The sequence below is a fragment of the Loa loa genome (assembly GCF_000183805.2).
Source record: "Loa loa unplaced genomic scaffold supercont3.347, whole genome shotgun sequence".
In the NCBI taxonomy this organism is placed as follows: Eukaryota; Metazoa; Nematoda; class Chromadorea; order Rhabditida; family Onchocercidae; genus Loa; species Loa loa.
Window position 1 is genome coordinate 49348 of NW_018108527.1, and position 21077 is coordinate 70424.

Consider the following 21077-nt stretch of genomic DNA (forward strand, 5'->3'; position numbering starts at 1 on the left):
AAATTTTTGCAGATATGGGCAATCATTACGTGGTGGCATGATTGTTGCCAATTTAGCTTGGCCCACAGAATGGGTTTTATTGGCTGGATCATTCCTGTCGACATTTGGTGCTGCTCTTCAGTGCCTCTGCAGTAAGTTCGAAAGTCTTTCTAATTAAGACGCACAAATACATTTCGAAGTTTCATTTTTTGACTGACTTTTTAACGTCTAAGTTTTCTACCAGAATTGGGGTTAATGCTGTAAGATGCCAAAATTTATGTATTTGATGTCATTATGTATGTAATGTTAGAAAGCTTAGAATTATTTCCTCAGTTTTTGCTATTGTAAAATCTGCAAAAGTAAAGCAAATCCTATAGAATTAATTGTTTTTAGTCTTGAATCTAAAAAGACTTAATGAAGCTTAATATAATTTAAAATTTGAAAAGTGGATTAAAAATAAGTATTTTGGAGAAAACTATATGGTCCTGGACGATATATATGATTTTGTTATTTTTTTGAGGTGCACCACGTCTCTTACAATCAATTGCTAAAGATGACGTAATACCAATTTTGAAACCATTCGCAAAAGTTACGTCCAAAAACGAACCATTCAAAGGGTATTTATAATTTTACTGCTAAAATTATTTTATAGCGAATGTTATTAAATCGTCGTTTATCGGTTGACATCACTTGAGATTTCAGTAATTGATGCTTAGATTTTTGACGGAATGGATTTAGAACCTCGTTTTTTAACAGATTGGTAATAACGATTATAATAGCGGAATTATCAATACTAATGGGCGCAATGGATCATATAGCTGCTGTGGTTGATTTCTTCTTCCTGATGTGTTACGCATTTGTGAATTTGATCTGTGCATTGCACTCACTTCTCGGTGCACCCAATTGGAGACCACGATTCAAATTCTACCACTGGTTAGTATATAGATTGAAGAAAATGGTTTTATAAATAATCGCAACAAATCTGACACAACGTACTCATTACCATAAGAGTTAGGGGTTACAATGATCCGACAGACATGACATTGCTGAACAAATTCTTGATGTTTTTGACAAAGATAATAGAACAAAATGCCACATCGATCTGAACCTCTTACTAGATTAAATGGCCGGACCATCAGTTTTTTTCCACCTGGTCGTCATATCTTTTTTTTTTTTTTTTAATTACGACCGTATACAGCCTTAGGTGTGGGACCATGAGGTACTGCACTGACGTACTGACAAAGCAGTCATCTAGGTAACATAATTCTTAAAAAATTCGAAGTTTAATCTATCTTTTACAACAGCATCCCCTCCCTCTGGCAATATTTTTGATAAAACTCCTTATTAATTCTGAAATTCAATTTAGATGGTAGAAAAAACTTACTCCTCCACTTCTTAAATTTCAGGTCTTTAGCATTACTTGGTGCAGGACTTTGCTTTTTCATCATGTTTAGCACCCACTGGGACTATGCAATTGTTTCATGTGTGCTTTGTCTTGTTATATACAAATATGTCGAATGGAAGGGGTAAATTATTACATTGACTTTTTTTACTTAATTTCGGTGAGGAAAAAAGAAGAGAGAAAAAAAGGAAGAATCGCGGAATTCGAGTACTGTTAAGTTCGAGTAAAAGATTCGAGTAAAAGATTCGAGTAAAAGATTTCGGAATTCGAGTAAAAGATTCGAGTACTGTTAAGTATTATTTATTATTTACATACAATTTAGCTTTTGTTAATTTTTCAGTGCTAAGAAAGAATGGGGCGATGGAATCCGTGGTTTAGCCTTGACAACAGCGCAATATTCATTGATGAAAATTAATGAGAAAGATCCACATCCGAAGAATTTCCGGTGCATTTCTTTGTCGTAATTTTCAAATTTAATTAAAAACTCAATATTTATAGAAAATATATTTCGTATTTACGAGCCACTATATTATAATTATTTCCTCTAATCAAACTTCTGAAACATTTACTGGTTATCTGTGGTGTAATTTTAGACCGCAGTTACTGTTGCTTTTATCAATGCCTTGGTCCAAAGAACTTGTTGATATGCGCTATTTGAATTTGATCAATTTAGCATCACAGCTTAAAGCTAGTCGTGGCTTAACCATTGTTGTTGCATTCATACGTGGCAATCCTCTAGTTATCGATGACAGGAAAAAAGCAGAAGAGGTATGTTCTTCGCTTTATGACTCAGGCATTGAACCGTTGTACGATTTTTGTAAATTCGACGAGTTTTAAACTTGAAAGTTTAGAAAAAAACCTCCTTAATAGTTCAAGAAGGGGTGAAAACAAAACTTTGATAAAGTCTCATAATTCCGAGTAACCCAAACAGGTCAAAGCACGAATGGAATTTGACATGAATCAAATCAGGCTTCGTGGATTTGCAAAAACATTGGTGTACGGTGAGACACAGGTAAGTGTGACTTTCTTGTGCTGTCCGTCCAAGGACTATCCAGTGATTTAATGTAATGCGGCTGTATTTAGGCCTTTTCTGAAACCGTTAAACCATTTTTTTTTTAGACCACGCTTAATGGCCATCATCAAGAAAATTACTAGTTATGAATTTCATAATGGTCATTTAATATAAACTAAAAACCTGATATAGATTGGAGGAAGTGTTTCAACGTTAATTCAAAGTGTCGGAATGGGTGGATTACGACCTAATACACTTCTGCTAAGTTGGCCTGTTCACACTCACGGCTCTTCACGTGAAGCTATTGATTCAGAATATCATACATTCACCGGTAAATTTGGCCAATAGAGTAGGAATTTTAAGCAAAACTTATTCAAAATTATTATAAAACCCCTTGTAACTTGGAAAATTTTCAAGACTTTTGACTTCTCTGAAGATATGGAGAGTCTTATTGCATTCTGGTAAATCTCTAAATTTGTAGATAAATTGCATGTTGGTGTTGCAACAGATATGTGCCTTGTTGTTGCCAAAGATATTGTTAATTTCCCAGTTTCGGCTATTCGCCTTGTTGGAACCATTGACGTTTATTGGATTGTACAAGATGGCGGTCTATGTATACTTATCGCTTATTTATTGACTCAGAGCAAGGTATAATTCAAATAAATTTGTTTCTATGCAGATTTCCTAAAAAGCAATTTGTTAAATGAAGTAAAGTTATAAAGATCCGAAGTTAACATATTAATCCGTTGATTACTTTGATCAATAATTTTCAGAACTTTTTTCTCATAAATTTGGTATTTGATAAGAACGTATGATAATTTTAAAAATTATCAATCAGCAGCAGATGATGATTTCTATTCCAAGGTGTGGCGGGGATGCAAACTTCGAGTGATAGCAATTGCGCAGGAAATGGATAATAACACAAAGCTGCAAGCAGATCTTCAGAAATATGTTTATCAGCTAAGGATTGATGCCAGAATAATGGTGAATCGGACATCTTTCAATATGAAAATTTCCCATTAAGTTTATTTTATAATAAAATTCTAGTTTATTTGGATTGTAAGTTTAACAAAACTTTAACTTAGAATTCAAGTTGGAGTTTTCGATTAAATTGAGCTCGACAAATTTTGCTTTACTGTTATTCAGTCATATGACAAAAATCTTCGAATTTCGGCCAATAAATTGAAGATAAGGGTGAGGACAGAAAATTTTCATCTAATGAAGAATTCTGAAATTTCGAAATACATTCATAAAAATGTTAATTTTAAAAGACTTAGCATTAAAAAAGTCTGTTTGTACTAGCTTCACCTTTCGTTTCACAATCATTTTGTGATGTGTTGCCAGGTCATCGAACTATCAGACCCCAAAATTTCAAAGAATGCTTTCGAAAGGACACTTCTTATGGAGGAGAGAACTCGATATATGCATGAAATGCGTGAAATAAAAGGAAAATTGAGTAAAATATCGGTAAGAAGCATTGTCATCTCCTGAAATCGAAATATTTGCGAACAAAATTTGATTTTGATGAAAAATTTGAAACATTTAGCCTTTGGTATTGGCAGAAATGAAGCAAAATGGCAAGCTGAATAGTGATGATAATGATACGGACAGTGAAACAAAGGGGAAGACTGATGATAAAAATGATGATGAGGATAATGAGGAAACGCCGACATCGTCGAAAGAAAAAGTATCACCGCTAAAGAAAGTAGCATCATCGTCGGAAAAAATGCCATCAAATCATGATGAAAAGTAACTTCTTCTTTTGTTTCTAACTAAACAATTTTCAAAATTTATGAAATTCTTCCAAATTTTAGTTTCCAGTTTTTCAGTTATTTACCTGTTTTCAAAATTCTTCTGTCACAACAACAAATTTAATAGGCTGAATTGTTCAGTAAGTCATCTACAGTTTATTTTATATAATCCCTCTGCAACAGGCGAGTGACAATAGCAGAATCGAAGAATGAAATGGTAGGAGGTAATGACAAAGATGATCGTGACAAAAAATTCAGGATGCTCGACAAAAAGAAAGTATGTACTAAGTTAAGTTAACGAATTACTCTCCCTAATGTACCTGCCTGTTAAATTTACGATTAAAATACTGTTATCCTAACTCACAGGTTTTGCTAACGATTTACCCACTGTATAAGCTCAAATCTTCTACTGTTTCACGGAATTTTGCAAGACGCTGATTGTTAAATTCATCTAAACTGAATGTTTGTTATTCCAGAGTAAAATTAAAGGTTAGTTAATTTTTTATAAAATTACAGGTGCGCAAAATGCACACAGCAGTTCGACTGAATGAATTGATTCTTGCAAATTCCGCCGACAGTCAACTAGTTTTGCTCAATTTACCAAAGCCTCCGGTTGCCAAAGAAGGTAATGTAACCACACCGAAGTGAAATAGATATATGTGAAGACGAAACTTCGCATTCTTTCATATTCCAGTGTACTTTTGAAAACAGCTTAGCTAGAGATATGCAAAGGCTAAACATTTATTTGAGATTCATATTCAAAATTTTTACAATGATGTTAGATTTGAATAATCAAGCAAACTTTTAAAAATATTTCAGGTCTTGATGATTACATGCACTACCTTGAAGTACTGTCTGATAAAATTCCTCGTATTTTATTTATACGAGGAACAGGCAAAGAAGTTATCACAACATATTCTTGATTCTTTACATTTTTTTCCTTTGTTATTACACATTTATTTAAAGTAAAAAAAAATTTATCCGACCTTCCTTTCGTCTCGAAAGGCGTAAAAAGACTCCAAAGATAATAGATTCCAAGAATATACAAGTATTCTGTCACCAGTACGGTCCTAAAATGTTCAACAACAACATACATGCAACTTTGGAAACTTCCTTTGGTAAAATGTTGACTTAGTGTACATAAGTTTTTTATTTTGTATGCAGTGTTAATATCTAGTGTAATTACTACTTAGCAGATACTAATCTGAAAATGTGTCTGACATCCGACTTTGCATAATTTCATTAAAAAAGCTTGCAATCATCTTGTAACACACAACTGGAGAACCCTTATAATTTCGATAATTACGAAGTAACAGCGTTCTACGAATTTAAATGCTTTCAGAAATTTTTGAATTCAGTTACAGTGTAAGGCAAACTCTACGAATTTAAAATAGAAAAAATACAAGCAACTCAGAATATTGTCAGCTTTTTGTATTTGTACGCGAGTAACGAAACTTGCTACTGTATGACATCAAAAGCGAATAAACTGCATAATGGATAAAACAAAATTAGTTTGTTGAAATTAGCAATTAATCTGCTCCAAGAGTTTCCAGAGATTGCTCAGCAATTACTGTTCATTTAGCAATGACCTCTATAAGAAAGTGACTAATTGCTAATTTGCAAAAAAGCAATTAATTAAGATTTGGGATTTGGGGTGCTCATTAATCTAATTATGCAATACAAAAAATATTGCAGAAATACATGGGGAAACTCAAGCCTTTCAATTTCAGTTGGTAATATGGCTGTTGGTCAATGATCGTGCTCCACTTTTGTATTTGCAAAATACTTTTGCCGAAGTGAATCGTTACTCTTCTTCAAAAGATGAATACTTGGGTTACTGTGTAGACTTACAACAGTCTCTCTATGAAATTCAAAAGTAAGGCTAAAAGTTTTTGACATAGGACTAAAATTACAAAATTGAAATTGACACCACTATGAGGCCGCCAGAAGAATCAGAAATATTAAGATCAGGAGATATTAACATAGATACAATCAGAGCTCCTCTTAATTGCTACTGGAGTCCAAGAAGCAACGGCAATGTCATCATCAACGAGTTTCTTTGTATTGCTTGACAAGTAAAATAGCAATTGCCGTAAGCTATGCTCTTGCCTTACAGTTGATTAGTTCTTACTCTACATTTCCCTCAGGAATTGGACTTTCTTATAAGGCACTCCTTTTATTCTTCCAGTGCGATGAATGTTCGCTTTGACTGTTTGATCAACCAGTCAAACAATCAAACTAAACAGGACGAAATTGCGGCTATAGTTACAAATTCGGATGGAAAAGATGAAAAGCGCTTAATATATTTAAGTTATTCTTCACGATTGAAACGCTACTACTTCCAGTCTTATCAAATGGAAACGCAAGCTTGAAGTTTTCATTGTAAATATGTCAGGTGCTAACAAATTTTGAATAAGAGTACATTATTTATTCGAAGTGTTATTTTCAAAACAAGCAATAAAGAACGGAATATTCAAAGTTTATTACTGTTAGTTGAAGGTGATGAGAGAATTTCATGACTAACAACAGAGTCTAACAATAGAGACTCCACTACCATTCGACTGACTTTTTTCCTGTGCTGCACCTGGAAATTTTTGAATCAATTGCAATTTCTTAACAGGAACCCTCACCACAAGATAATCTATCTAAGAACTTTACCTAAATATTGACTTGACAGTACGATTGCTATCTGTATGAGTTCGAAATTCATTAATTGGTATTAATTTTAGAAATCAAGTGAGACACTAAAGGCGACCAATCATATAACAAATATAGGATACAGGGAGATGTGAGAATAAAATCTTACTTGTATCTTTCATTCTGGAAACCTGTTCAACAACCCTGAAACTGTCAATCCATTAATAATGGATTTTCAGAATTGAAAGTCGCCTACATATGTACTTGAAGATAATTTTCGTTCAACAGTTGCGGCGTGAGCTAAAACGATAAAAAATGATATTTCGAGATGCTGACCCTTAAATCATGGGTGTTAAATCATATTTCAGATCAAGCATGCATGTGTCGAAAATGATGAGTAGGTCAACTGGAAGAGACAGTACTAAAAAAACCTCCCATGTGCTAACATCTCACTTGAAAATTGTGAAAAACTCAAGAAATAGTTCACAATAAAATAAACCTCATTTGATTGTGATGAATTGGTGCTGCAGCAAATGGATCATTTTCATCAATTTCTAAATTTGCATCATCTACCGTCTTGCCTTTAGAAATTACCAATTAAAGTGAACACGGAAAAATAAAGAACATTCATATCTCTCGGCCAATTGTTTTGTGAATAAGCTTTATTCACATAACAGTTGACTGAAAAGTAAAAATGCAAACGAAGTGAACGAAAAACTAGATCAGTCTTAGAAAACTATTCAACAGTCTTCGATCGCTGAGTAAGTAGATCAAACATAAAGCAAGAGAAGTCAAAATTACTTGATGCCAAGTGTTTTAAATGCCTCGGTAGTTTGTCAAAACAATGTCCAAAACTACGGTCATCCATTGTAGTATTCTGTAAAACAGCTGAACTACGTCCTTCTGAGCTGAACGGCGCAATTAAGAAAGGATTCCACGACTTGTCATCATTCTGAAACCACATGCTAATTTCATCTATTTTTTTCCTAAAAATACTTGAAGAATTAGAACCAAATGCCGTTAAAATATTGTGCTTAAACATACCTCCACTGGTAAATTCACAGAAGAAACAGTTACAGCAACTGTCTCGAAAGGTTCAATTGTAAATCCTACAGCCGCAACTTTGTTACTGCTGTCGCTCGAAGCACTATATGGTCTAAAAGGATATAAATTCAACACGTCTTAGTGACACCACGGACTTATGGTATGGGGAAATAATTGGTCAAACAGTGCATCACATCATTTCCTAGCTTCTTTTTTCTTCCAGTAGTTCAGAAAGCCTAATTTCCGCTAGTTAGTATTGAGTACTGACTTTTTGACTACCTGAGAACTTTGTATCGAACGATGGTGCTAGAAGGATGGTGTACACTGCCTTATATATACATACAATGTGGACATGTAACAAGCAATTATATGAAGACAGAAAAGCAGCTGCCAGAAAAAAAACAAAACGCTTAGACTAAAACCACTGCAAATACAAACATGGAAATAACCTGAATGCACTTGATTTCAGAGTTTCAATGCCATATTCTCCTGCAATACCACAAGATGATTTCTGCGAACATCCTTAATAAGCAAACAGTCTTCAAATAGCAGTTGGGTTCATTTAAATTCATAAATTATTGCATATTTCACATACTGCTTTTTACACACGAGTCTCTTTTGTACCATAAAAATGAACTGAGGGGTTACGAAATCAGGAAATTGAAGAATAAGTCAAACCAACCATAACGGAGGTGGAAACATGCGAGCATTAGTCTAACAAATTATTCCGGGGTCTAAATTGACTATGTAATCAGAAAAACTAATAAAATTCGAATACCTGCATGTGCAACACCGATTTCTGGATAAGATGAACTGTTTTGTTGTTTACTGATTGGTACCTGCAGAAAAAAGATATCAGTAATGTGGTAAGTATGTATGAAATGAATTAAAACACTAATTGATGTAACGGGATTATAAAAATTAAATAGGAAGTGAACTCTGTTTACATCTAGCAAACGTGAACTGGAATCGGCCAAATTCAAGCGAACTGTATTGCTATATGGTTTTGGTCTCAATCTCGGATTGATAGAAGTGGCTGTTTCCTTCGGTGCAACACGGTTATCAAAATTAGCAAACGTCGATATGCGTGCTGACGTACTCGAAAGTGCTGTTGTACTGACTTCCTGCTGGCGCAAATTTTGCAAAGCATCAATTAGACGCAATGCTGGGACTTTCTGAAAGATGATTACCAATATAAAGAAAATTAGTGCTAATAAATGACTCTGCACAAACTTAATATTCCCAGCATCTTTTCGCAACATGCAAACAATATCTACTCTTAACCATTGTCATTATTATTATTACTTTCTGGATTAGCGATTCTGTCTACCTGTTATACCAGTTAGTTCATTTGGATGTCTTAAAGGAGAGCACGAATTTTTCATATAATTAAAACAAGAATATTTCCACTGATAATAAATTCATAGTAAATAGCCGTTATATTAAATTAACACATACATTTAAGTTACCAATGGGGCAGCGCTGTCCAGTAGCCTCAAAAGCAAGAGTTGAAACTTGATAAATATCTGGACGGCGAACAAGGTCCGGATCAAGAAGTACTTCTAAAAATACAAGTATGTGTTAATGAATTAATTATCCATATCTCCTTAAATCTTCAAATTTTTTGACCCATTTCGAAAGGGAATGTGTACAATCAATTGTCTTAATTTTCCACTAGTCCAATATCAAAAATGGAGCGCATTACTAGAATCTTTCAAATAATGAAATGACGCAATGTAAATCGAATAGAGTTTTGACAGCAAAAAAAAATCCTACATCAGCAGTTCGGGGTTCAGATGTTATAGAGGGAACAGCATATTCCACAATTTAACTGAAATTTAAATTTCGTCAGTAAAAGTAAAATAAGTTACTTATGATGGCACGTAACTCCTCCGGATAATTGGGTTCAGTTGGGAAATTATAAGAACAATTTTGAATTGCAAGCGAACTTTCACCAAACGGAAGACTAAAATAGCACAGCCTGTAGAGCATAACACCAAGCGCCCATATATCAATCTTTGTGCCTAAAATTCAAAAAATCTTTCTGGAGACAGTTCAACATAACTAATGTTGGTCAAACTTAATCGGGCAAAACGAACCAATGGGTTTTCCGGAGTAAATATCTATCATTTCAGGAGCTCGATAGGCGAGTGTCGTATAGCGATGAATCTCTTCTTCAATAAACTGCAGTGATTGTGTGTCCGATGACAAAACCTTCAGAAAGGAATAAAGTGAGTAGCTTTGCTTGATATTTCGTCATAAAAATTTAATCCTTAAAATGCTAAGGCAAAAGGCTGTCATTAATAACAAAAAATCTAATCAGAATGTCTATTATATAAATGATACACAAAGTTCTTTGACAGAAAACACTTATTCTAAAAAATGAAAACACTGAACGACTCAGCCATTTGAAAAACAAGAAAACGATGAACAAATAGTAAACAGTGCGAAAAATAACCTTTGTCGTAGCGCTTCCGAAGTCGCACAGAACATACACTGGTGCACCAGGACGCTGTTCATCGATCAGAACATTTTCAGCCTTCAATTACGTAGTATAAAGGAAAAAACGAAAAAAAAAAGCTTAACTTGTCACTTTTTATTATATGTTCTGCATAAGAACCAGCGATAATGAAAAACCTTTAAATCACGGTGAATCACTGGAGTTTGAGAATGATGCAATCGCGCAACTGCTTCACATACGTCGCAAAAAATTTTCAAAATCTCATTTGCCGATAGACAACGTCCAGCTAAATGTCGTTCATTCATCAGTTGCAATACACCACCTGAAAAAAAGCAACAGTTTATTTCTAAACTAAAAATTTGCAATTTTACGAAAAGGAAATTATGCAGTACGACCAATTTTTGGGAAATACTGCCTAAATAACGGAATATAAATGAAAACAATTTAAAAGAAAGTAGACAAACTTTTATAATAAGTAGTAAGAAGTGAACATTCATATACACCACAATTATTCTTCAGTATCATATGATCTATATACGACACAATATTTTTGTGTCCCGCTAAGCAACTCTAAATGTATATATCATAAATTTATAAATACCTCCAAATTTTAAACACTCAACTATACATACAGAATTATATTTCAAACAAAATATGAAAACTAAATTTAATCATTATTTCTGTAACAGAAGCAGATGTAATTATGGAAATATAAGAAACATCGCAAAAGAAAACACTGCAAAAGAAACATCGCAAAAGGAACTTTTAAATATCAATGTGTTGATTTTAATAACTATTCTTTATTCACAAATCATTTGGAAGCACTACTTCATGATTACCTCAGATCGAGTAATCAAAGTTTTTCTACTAATAATGTCGCAGTACACAGCGATTATAAATAGAAATCAATACAAATACTACTTAATTATGACAGTAAAAAGCTACTTTCAGTCGCGTTTGAGAGTAACATGAGCTGTTATATACATATCCTCAAAGCCGAAACTTCATCAACTGATGACATAAAAAACTCACAACGATGCGACATTCTCTTCGACATGCCTCCAACTGTTGAACATCATCACTAATAAACTGCCTTTTAAGCGCATAATGACGCCCCTGCTTATCGCTTGCCAAATACACAATCGCAAATCCACCTGATTGTTAAGAAGGTAGATGTTGAAATTATCCGGTAAAGGATTCCACAACAGAATTTTATATTTTACCTTCAGCAAGTCTTTTGTCCAACGTTACAGTGTGATTAGGTAGTTTTACAACTGATCCACGCCAATCTTTCCCGTCAGAAGTGCCAGTATTTCCTGTAGAAAAAGACGATGTCAAAAAGATGATTACCTAATATATTATAAATGAAATACTGGATGGTTTAAGGTATTACAAACAATAAAAAGTGGAACTGTTACCACAAGGTAAAATCATAATAATACTTTCATATTTTTTTCCTACAACGAAAAACACAACATTTGAAAACTCGACAACGCTTGCTGAATTCCACTTGGCTGTTGCTTCATAATGCATATTACTGCTTCATAAGCGTTTTTAGATCAAGCGTTTGACCTCCTGGATTTAAACCGATTTCTGAATTTCGAAGGATGTAAAAAGGAGAATGACATGAAGTACATAAAAAATACAGCACAAACCTCGGGAAAAGTTATCGGGCTGTTGTGACTTCACACCCCCAGCACCTATCCCAAATAAATTCAGTGGCATTTCAGTCCTTAGCAGAATAACGTTATCATCAAGAACTGCGAGAGCCCTTTTTGTAATCCATTGACTCAGTTCTTTCCATAACAATGAAAAGTGGATGTACTGATTAGATGCATCAAGTTAAGAACGAATAAAACGACATGAAATTAGAAGTCAGGAAACTCGTAATTTCCAAAACTCGAACCTGTTTCGTACCGAATATCCCAACAAAATGCTGCCACTTCTCTTATCATTCAAGCGAACATTTAAGCTAACCCTGGTAACAGAAACTCTTTTAATACCCCATCATCGTGTTATTTCGTAAACTTCTATTACTCTACCATTTATTTCGCGAATTCCTTCCTTTTTTTCTACTAAAATCTGTTGGTAACCTTATCTTTCAGTGCCTTCGACGTGAAAAAAAGTCCGGTAGTGTTCAGAGTTATTCAAACCGTCTATCTCCAACTCTTTATCTTCAAGCCGGTTTGATGTAAGCTAACATTCCGCACACCTCTCATCTTACGCATAAGCATCCCGTCAATTCTTACATCTTACGTTAACGCCGTGGAAATCAACTCCCATGTGTGCCTGATTACTAGTAGACATTCCTCAACTCAGTATCGATCACTCGTTTTCGTGTCGAGACCGGGTTATTTAGATTCTGAACGGTGAAGAAATTGAGCGAAATTCGTTCCGGTGAAATATTTCCAGAAATACTGGTAAAGAACTGATTTCTCCGGTGTATTCCTCGGTCCATCAACGTCACAAGTGCTCATTTTTGGAGTGCTTTGTCACAGATAGTTTCCTTAGGGTGTGCAATAATGACAGACTCTATGCGGTTATCTTTGCTGGCGAGATCTGTGGCAAATAGTTGTTTGTGGATAGAAATTGCAAAGATATTAATTACACCATGGATGATTCTTCCTTCTAGGGGCATTCAAAGTAACCAATATATGATTACATCAGGTCACTCAATGATATCTCATTTTATTAGTTCAAAGTTTCGCATGTTCCAAAGTTGGAATCAACAGCAACCATTATTCTTTCCCGCGTTTAATATGCAAACTTCTTGCTGAAAAACAATTAAAGTTTGTTTTGGGGATTTCGAGAAACAGGAATTGTACTATATATTCGGTGGTAAATATGTCAGTTTGAATTTAGTTATGTGACCAATTTAGCAGTGATTAATTGTAGGACATGTGTCTCGGAGAGTGACAGAGAATGATGAAAATGATATCACAGATTTGTTGAAAATTAGATGAGGAAAGGAACGTACAAGGATGAATGTCAAATGATGAAGGGTGACAAGGAAACAGATAAACAGGATGGTAGTAGGGCTCGTTCGGAAGAACGCCGAGCGATATGGACGCAGGGTAGTGAAGTGTTGCTACAAAAGTAATTCAAACCCGTAAGCAAACAGATTTAAAGTGGTGACTTAATAGCTGTCCTGCTTGGTCAATTCACCTGCTCGGTCAATTCACATTATTGCACAGTTTAACAAACATATACACCGACTACACCACGCGTACTTAATCATTTCTCCACATTACTTATTTGCTGAGCTCCCATCTCCTCTGTAATACTCTTTCGCGTTTGCTCAGGCCGAAAAATTTGACACTTCCGCCTTGCTCCTTAGGTAAGTATCTTCATATTTAACTTGAATTTTAGTGTTAAACTTTTTAATTTTATTAATGATATTTTCTGGTTGTTCTAATTAACATCTTCGTCCATTTGATTCAGAAAGGATGATAAGAGTTCAAATCTTAAGTTTTATATCATATAAGGTCGCCGTGCTTTGTTAATTGTCTTAGATAATTGCATATAATTATCTGAAATACATGGCTCAAAAGCGGAACTTCTGATTAGTCTTTTTTTTGAGCGTAACTCAAGTGTGGGAACTATCATTAATCGCTGATATGAATTTTAGGCTGTCTTATTATGCTTACAAAACGAAATTAATTCGTTATAGATGACTTTTCGCTGGAGTAATTTTCTGCCGAGTGAACAAGAACAAAGTCACATGGCACATGCAATTACTGCGCAAGTCTTTTCCTTATTTGGTTGAAATTGAAGTGTGCTGAGTTATTAATTGAATGCTTCATCAGCTTTTGAGTTTCTATTATCCTGAATGTGTGTGTCTGAACTGACTTCCATTCTGTCAGCCTAACAAGCTAACAAGCTGAAATTTCATATAGTGAAGGTTAGCAAAGCGTAAAGTTATTACTACTGATATTCATCGACAATCATAACCATTCAATGATAATCATCATACTGATGAGACTGTTCTTTGTTGAAGGACAGAAACATTGGTTATTGCCTAGTTCAAAACCTCTTTAAAAATTTCATGATAGCTCATTAAGTAAGGGTGGACAGATCCACATTATTTTGGATGAATATGATTATGAATGTAAGAAAATTATTTCGGCTGAAAAAAGATGCATTTTTTAAATGAGTTGTGACAGAAATTCTGTTTCAGATTGATTTCAACAACACCAAGTGAAATCAGAAAGAATCTGAGCGGTTTAATATATCATGAAAAAACCAGTAAGTCTAGTTCGACACTTCAAAAGGCTTTCTCTGGCGGAGTTGAAATATGCATGTGATGAAGTTCTAGTTCAATCTAAATTGACGAATGGGTTTCGATTGAGTGAATTATGCGGGGGTTTTTTGTTAATTTAGAAAAGAAATGGAAACTGTAGGAAAAAGTTTTGTTTTAGATGATGGTGGTTACCTATGTTACTACAAAAATGTGGCCAGCGACAATCCAATCACATATTTATGTAATATTGGATGCTGCCCAAACGGTTGTTGTGTATTTCAAGAAGTTAAACGGTTTGTTAAGTGTATTTAAGTGAAATGTCCAGAGAGAATTTTCCAGAATCGTAGCAATCATTATAAACAACTCTTATCATTGGTGTCAATACGATTTGATGAATAGATTAATTTTAGAATATCAAATTTCACGTGATATTTTAATGTGCTATCATTCGTCCTAGGGCATACGCAAGGTTCTGTTTTGGAAAATTGAGTCCTAAATCCAGGAATTTCTCTAAATGCTTCTGCCAACTTTCTTTTTAAATTATTGATGAACTGAACTATGAGCTGTCAAAAAAAAGTCATTCCAGGAGCGGAAGTTATGATTTGATGATTATACTTTTGTTAATATTCGTTTCTGCGATACTATTCACAGCAATCGCCATGCTTGTCATTTACTACATTTACAATCGCAAAAGCGATGAACGTGGCTATGAATTTAATGGAAGTTTTACAGAAGATAGTGTTGTTGGTTCACAAGTAATATGCCGTTTTTAGATTTTATATTGTTGTAGCATGAGTGCGCTTTCATTGTTTTCATGAATTGCTACCCAAAATTCGCTTTGAAATAATCGGCAGTCTCCGAGATTTTAAAGACTGTACAAGCAAAGGTTATTCTTTGATGCACAGGACAATTCACCTATAAGTAGATCTAGAAAAAAAATAACAGTCCTAAAACGGAAAGAATGACACAAATCTTATGAATATATTAATTGTCTAAAAAACAATGTTTCTATTATTTAATACTCCTTTTCTGTAAATTTAGATAAATTTGTCATTTTAGGTCAGTGGACCACCAACGTACGTGGGTGAACGTCGATATCTCCCTCATATCAGCCCTATGAAGTTGTTCTGATATAGAGCAAATGATATTTTTGGGATCTTTTACTAATATTGCTTGTATGTTAAATAAAGTGATAATTCTGGCATAGATGCGCCATCTTTTAATTTATCAATGCATGTGTTAATTACCATTTGAAACTATCTGGGGTTATAATTCCATTGCCACAGATATTACTTTTAAAGTGTTTGTCTGAGAATAAAATTTGCATATAATGTCCTGTGCCATCAAAACTTTCAATATTAGAATGTGCTTGGATTGAATTTCTGTAGGTTCATGATGATGGATTGTTTAAACAGAAAAACCAGCTATCAGTTTCAGAAATCTGATTTCAGAAACCGTCATCTGGATTTCCGTTTTTTAAATCCTACATTTCTTAAATGGACCATTAATCCTCGAGCTACACCATGCGAGTAGCAGAAACCTGGAAAATGGTTCAAGGGAGCAAATTCATGGAATTTCGCCATAGGATTTCAAAAGTTCCACTCCTGAAGCGTCCATTGGTTGCTATGGTTATAACACAAGGCCTCTAAGAATATTACCAACTCCCTTATTTGCTCTTCGTTTTGTTATTATTTCGATGTCTTCAATCTTTTTACTCTTCAAATTTTTCTTTTTTTTTGTTTCATAATCGTTTCAAGAGCTATCGACTTCTAGATTCCGCTAATTTTCTTAAGTTTTACATACATTTTTTAAATGGACTACTAACTTCAAAATTCTGTACCACATAGGAATATTATAAATTTGGCAAATGGCTAACCTCATTTTAATTACTGTCTCGAAAAATTATTCGTGATTTTGATGCCTCCTGAATTCATTGTTTTTTTGATGTTTTTGAGAAATTTAGGTCATTTTCAGCTGTCACGGATAAGTTTCATTCTCTGAACCCAAATATAAAGAAATTCTATAGTGATTGTAGTTTAAACTATTTCGCTTAAAATAACATCTTTCCATCAATGATTTGGACACTGATCACAAAAACCCGTTAATGTTTACGTTAGCTTCTCACAGATATCAGTAAAATTTGTCGTAACGGGTTTCAGTACTTAAAGAGATAACAGAATGAAGGATGAAGAGATACCACGAAAACATAGTACCAGATATAGTGATGCGCTTGACGAAATGCTGGGAATTCGGTTCAAAAAAGGAAATATGATTCAGAAAGGTCGTTGCTTTCAGTCTTGCTATGCTTTCCAATCAAAAGTGATCGTTGTGGATTTTTAGGGTGTTACATACCTGTGTTACTTATCTACAATAACTCGAAAGCAAGACTGTCGTCAAGATTTTATTTCATACAACTTGGTTCACAGTTTACCAACTTTAAGATTGCATATTTCAGCTGAGCGATTAAAACAAACGCAACTGGTGGAGAGGCCAACAACAAGACATGGCCGACATGGACAGGTAGTTACGGCAGGTGCAACAAACGATTCGTTTCTGCTATCTCCCGGACTTGACTTTACGAATACACGTCCTCCAGTCATCTTTTTCAGCCATTTAAAGGATAAATATTTCAAATTTATCGAATCTAGAAGAAATCACAGCGTTCAAGCCTTAAAAACTGACAATCTTTCCTAAAAATGAAAAGGAATGGTTTAGAAAAGTGATGTAATTGTGAAGCGCTGGCAACGACAATGTGAAGAGGAAAGAGGAAGTGATGATGAGAAGGAAGAGGAGAAAGAAGGAAGAAGTGATGATGGGAAGAAAGAGGAGGAAGAAGAGGAGGAGAAAAAGTCTAACTCCGACAACAATGATGCAAATAGAACTGAGAATAAGTCCAGGGAGGAAATGTTACTTCCTTCCTAATTTTGGAACTAAAAAAGAATTTGCATGATTACTTAGCCTTAACAAGCACCAAGTATATGGCTGACGTTAACCATTTGCTAACATAGACAGACCAAGTTGATCACTTTTCCTGTCAAATTTAAGGCCTTCATCGTTCCATACACCCAATCATATACTCAGTACTGACCTTTCCTTTTGAAATGCTTCGATAATTTCAGACAAAAACTAGAAACAGATAATGATAAACCTGAAAATAATACCATCGCGATTGCAAATGGACAAGATTCTGATCGATCGATAACGACAGTAAGACAGAAAAACCAATCTTCTGGTGTAGCATCAAATTCGTCGGTAGGATATCATTAAAATAATTTGAAAAATTTCAAAATCTCTACTGAAGATCTTAAACTGGACAAGTTTTTAATGACCAGAAGGTCACAAACTCTGGCTTATTCAGGCTATCAAGAAGACGAAAGCAACGGAAAGGCAAGTATCTAAGGGAAATTTACGTGATACAATGCGAATGCGATCGACATACACAATCTCAAGAAACAAAACAGATAGGTAAAGGCTGCTGAAATCTAAATAAACTTCAAATTCACATTAACTGAAATAAAGCCATAAAAGATATACAATGGAAAAGACGTTTGCTAATATTACATAAACTTCAGCGAACTGAGGAAACCAGTTGAAAAATATTCGAGAACTATCGCTCTCAGTGAAAGTCCTTCTGAGAAAGCAGCATATGAGGTAAAAGTCATTTTCCGATAATTTGAAAAGAAAAACGGAAGAGATTTGCAATAATTGGTAATATTTAAAGAAGAATTCCAGAAATGGTTTCGAGAAAAACTGAGACAAGAAAGAGAAAAGCGACGAAAACAGAAAGAGAAAGAAGAGGATGAAAGAAAGGTATTATATAAATGTATAAATTTCCGTTATTATCTAATTAAGTCGGTCTTCGCCTCACCAGATTTTTGCATTTTTTCTCAAATTTTTGAGTGGTTAAATTACAGGCCAGAGAGGAGAGAAGAAAGGAAGCTGAGAGAAATTATGAAATTTGGAAGCAACAAAGCGATGAAGCGATGCGTGAAAGGAGGAGAACCAAAAAGGAAAAAGCGGAGGCTTTGGCGAAAGAGAAGATGGAGGAAATGAAAAGAAAGAAGGAGGAAGCGACTCAGGTGGGTTAAAGGAAATGCGGAAAGCGGGAAAAATGAGTAATTTTGAATTTGACTTCCGTAGCCTTCATCTCCTTGAAAATGTCATTGCTTGAGAGCGATCGGGAAGCTTCACAGGAATACATCCTTGAAAATATGCATGAAACTGTTAGAAAAAGGCGAGAAACTGGAACATTAAAAAAAAGGGATTCAATCACATGAGATAAACCTTTCTAAAAAGAAGGTTGGACGACACATCTTCAGGACTTCTCATGAAATCCATTAAAATCTATCTGCGTTCAGCAATTACGATAGCTTTTCTGTCCGAGAAAACTGCTACACGCAAGATTATAATATTTTGAGATATAGCGAAACATGAGACGGTCAAACATTTGTGGCGGTAGCACTCAAATAATGTTAAGCATGTCAGCTTAGTAATAACAAAGTCCTTTTATGGTATTAGCAACTGGAAATGGATTAACCTTAAAAGTAAGAGGTGTAGTTTACTTTTTGAATCCAGATGTTTCAAGCATGGAAAAATGATCGACTGCAAAAGTTTGCGAAGGAGCGGAAACAGTGCGTACAAAATAAAGAAAATGATGAACTGAAAAAGAAACACGAAATGGAAATAAGAAACAATGAGGCTCAGAAGGCATTCAACACATGGTAAAAAGTTTAAAGATATGTTTATCTTGTCCTTCTTATTTCGGTCTCTGTGATTTGACGGAAGATGAGCTAAAATATATCTAAACAGTAACAAATTCTGAAATGAATTGCCCTGCTCCTTATGTCCAGCTTTCGATCTTCTGACAGTCTAAGGTACACCAGGCATACTTATTTTGTGCTACTCTTACTTAAGGAATCAACCGCATGTTCAGCTAATAAGAGGATAGCATAGAAGTGATAATTGATAAAGCTGACCATCATATAATAAGAAAATGTTCGGTGAGCTTATTTCACATTAAGGAAACAGTGGCATAGGAGTATTTTGCTATTCACACCCACTGATAGGTTATTCAGTGAGGAATCATCTCTCGATATTATGGTATTAGGGCTGACGGATCGATGATGAGGACAACATTCAAAATGTTTAGAAAAAGGCGAATCGACATATTTGCCAATTACTTTTTTTTTTTTTGTTGAATATTTCTTTGTTGCTTTTATGGCATTTATTGTGCAATTATTTCAACGAATTCAATTATTGCATGGGAAAATAAGGAAAATGAAAGCAGTTTGAGGTATGAAAAAAATAAAATCCGAAATGCGGAAGCGCGACGCAAGTTACTCAAATCCAGGAGGACGGAGGAAATCCAAAGTAGGAATACAAAGGAGTATAAAGAAGCACTGTCGAGAGAAGCTTATGATGTTTGGCTTCAAATAAAGGTTTTTTTTTTCAAATTTCCCGATTTTTTTCTGTAAATAAAGGGTGTAGTAAATAATTGCCACTTTAACGTTAAATTAAAAGTTATTTAGCTACGGAAAATGGATCAACGTAATTTTCCAGGAAAGTGAGCGCCATTTCAACGAATCGTTACAAGGTCGAATCATGAAATTTGATGAAATGTCCCGACGATCACATTTAGTTCCGTGGGTTCCACCAAGTAACATTATTCCACGACAGTTTATTCCAACAGGTACCAGAAGACATCAATCTGTCAAACGATCCATCAGATCTAACCAGACTTACAAAAAGTTCCCATCAGCAATTCATCGCTCCAAGTCAGCGCTTAGATAATTGCCTCTTATATGCGAATTCGTTAGTTTGAAGTATGGTTTTAACAAAGGGCGTAATTTTAGGGATTTTCCGAAGTTCTGGAATTTTTACTTTTCATTTTTTTTCCGAAGAAAAGTATGGGAATTTCAAACATGGTGAAGTTAATCAGGACTGTGTGAACCACTTAGTGATTTAATACAGCATACCTTTCGTCGACCAGGCATTAAATGCCAAAAATTAGCGTGAATTGACCTTCTGAAAATGATTCATGCTCAAGCTCTCAAATATTCCCTATAATCTAACGTTAAACTAGGCCACTGATCGTTTTCAACTCTCTATACTTTTCTGAATACATTTATTCATGACTGGAGTCATTTTTGAATTTTTGAGCGTTCTATTATCGAGCGATCGTAAAAATATACGCATCGATATCTTTGCATACCGTATTTTCACAAAAAGCATGCGTAAAATGCATTGCGAATGATTCGTTTCTTTCGATGAATCGTTTCTTTCTTTCTCAAATTTTAAAGTTTATTTATTGGCTGGAAATAAGTGTGGCAAAACAATTGATTTGATTTTGATCTGAAAAGCTTTGAAAATCAATTTATTTTTCTCTTATATGCAGCAAATAACTCTGTGTAATACACTTTTCAATAAAATAATCTATATGAATGAAATGTAAATTCGTTTGCCTAAGATCTTAAATCTCCTAAAGCTTTTCAGCGATTGCTTTGAAATTTTGACACGCGTTGCATTCAAATACGCGCATGTTTTTATACACC

The 21077-nt window shown here is 34.5% G+C and overlaps 4 protein-coding genes across 5 annotated transcripts in view; 3 read left to right on the forward strand and 1 right to left on the reverse strand.

Moving 5' to 3' along the window:
- Window positions 1-5194, forward strand: part of LOAG_18528 (amino acid permease) — a 9342-nt gene extending 4148 nt beyond the window's left edge. The window contains exons 14-27 of the mRNA XM_020451191.1: window positions 500-596; window positions 736-912; window positions 1386-1505; window positions 1722-1826; window positions 1975-2149; window positions 2313-2393; window positions 2586-2724; window positions 2875-3041; window positions 3258-3377; window positions 3738-3860; window positions 3940-4142; window positions 4328-4421; window positions 4661-4769; window positions 4964-5194. Coding sequence (XP_020305050.1) covers window positions 500-596; window positions 736-912; window positions 1386-1505; window positions 1722-1826; window positions 1975-2149; window positions 2313-2393; window positions 2586-2724; window positions 2875-3041; window positions 3258-3377; window positions 3738-3860; window positions 3940-4142; window positions 4328-4421; window positions 4661-4769; window positions 4964-5067 — 1814 coding nt within the window. The 3' untranslated portion in view covers window positions 5068-5194. The remainder of the gene's footprint in view (window positions 1-499; window positions 597-735; window positions 913-1385; window positions 1506-1721; window positions 1827-1974; window positions 2150-2312; window positions 2394-2585; window positions 2725-2874; window positions 3042-3257; window positions 3378-3737; window positions 3861-3939; window positions 4143-4327; window positions 4422-4660; window positions 4770-4963) is intronic.
- A 1230-nt stretch (window positions 5195-6424) lies between these two features.
- LOAG_05227 (NAK/BIKE protein kinase) lies at window positions 6425-12376 on the reverse strand. The gene is made up of 17 exons (XM_020446791.1): window positions 11942-12376; window positions 11510-11602; window positions 11319-11440; window positions 10751-10856; window positions 10463-10608; window positions 10284-10364; window positions 9925-10039; window positions 9697-9849; window positions 9284-9387; window positions 8773-9000; window positions 8604-8664; window positions 8275-8347; window positions 7826-7937; window positions 7583-7733; window positions 7281-7362; window positions 6951-7081; window positions 6425-6728 (listed from the first exon to the last, which is right to left on the reverse strand). Exons 1-16 carry the CDS (start codon window positions 12009-12011, stop codon window positions 7063-7065), a joined length of 1716 nt encoding a protein of 571 aa, XP_020302910.1. The 5' UTR covers window positions 12012-12376; the 3' UTR covers window positions 6425-6728; window positions 6951-7062.
- Window positions 12377-13245: 869 nt separating this feature from the next.
- On the forward strand, window positions 13246-15657 carry LOAG_05228 (hypothetical protein; the record flags this gene model as incomplete). Its single annotated transcript, XM_003140765.1, has 5 exons — window positions 13246-13382; window positions 14464-14531; window positions 14705-14819; window positions 15113-15281; window positions 15586-15657. 5 exons carry the CDS (start codon window positions 13246-13248, stop codon window positions 15655-15657), a joined length of 561 nt encoding a protein of 186 aa, XP_003140813.1.
- A 1047-nt stretch (window positions 15658-16704) lies between these two features.
- On the forward strand, window positions 16705-20476 carry LOAG_05229 (the record flags this gene model as incomplete). 2 transcript variants are annotated; one of them, XM_020446792.1, is made up of 11 exons in its annotated part: window positions 16705-16807; window positions 16982-17121; window positions 17242-17432; window positions 17646-17778; window positions 17885-17991; window positions 18099-18177; window positions 18259-18336; window positions 18441-18605; window positions 19102-19247; window positions 19814-19964; window positions 20086-20476. In XM_020446792.1, the coding sequence occupies 11 exons, from the start codon at window positions 16705-16707 to the stop codon at window positions 20314-20316; spliced, it is 1524 nt and encodes a 507-aa protein (XP_020302911.1). The 2 variants fall into 2 exon arrangements, with proteins under 2 accessions (XP_020302911.1, XP_003140814.1); XM_003140766.1 differs by having other exon boundaries at window positions 19820-19964; window positions 20086-20316.
- Between the last annotated feature and the right edge of the window lie 601 nt (window positions 20477-21077).

Coding starts and splice junctions, on each gene's coding strand:
- LOAG_05227 (XM_020446791.1), bottom strand. CDS start 12,011: ATGCCACTGAATTTATTTGGGATAGGTGCTGGGGGTGTGAAGTCACAA. Junction 11,441..11,509: donor GGACAAAAGACTTGCTGAAG/GTAAAATATAAA, acceptor CTTAACAATCAG/GTGGATTTGCGATTGTGTAT. Junction 8,665..8,772: donor CCAGTTCACGTTTGCTAGAT/GTAAACAGAGTT, acceptor TTTTTTCTGCAG/GTACCAATCAGTAAACAACA.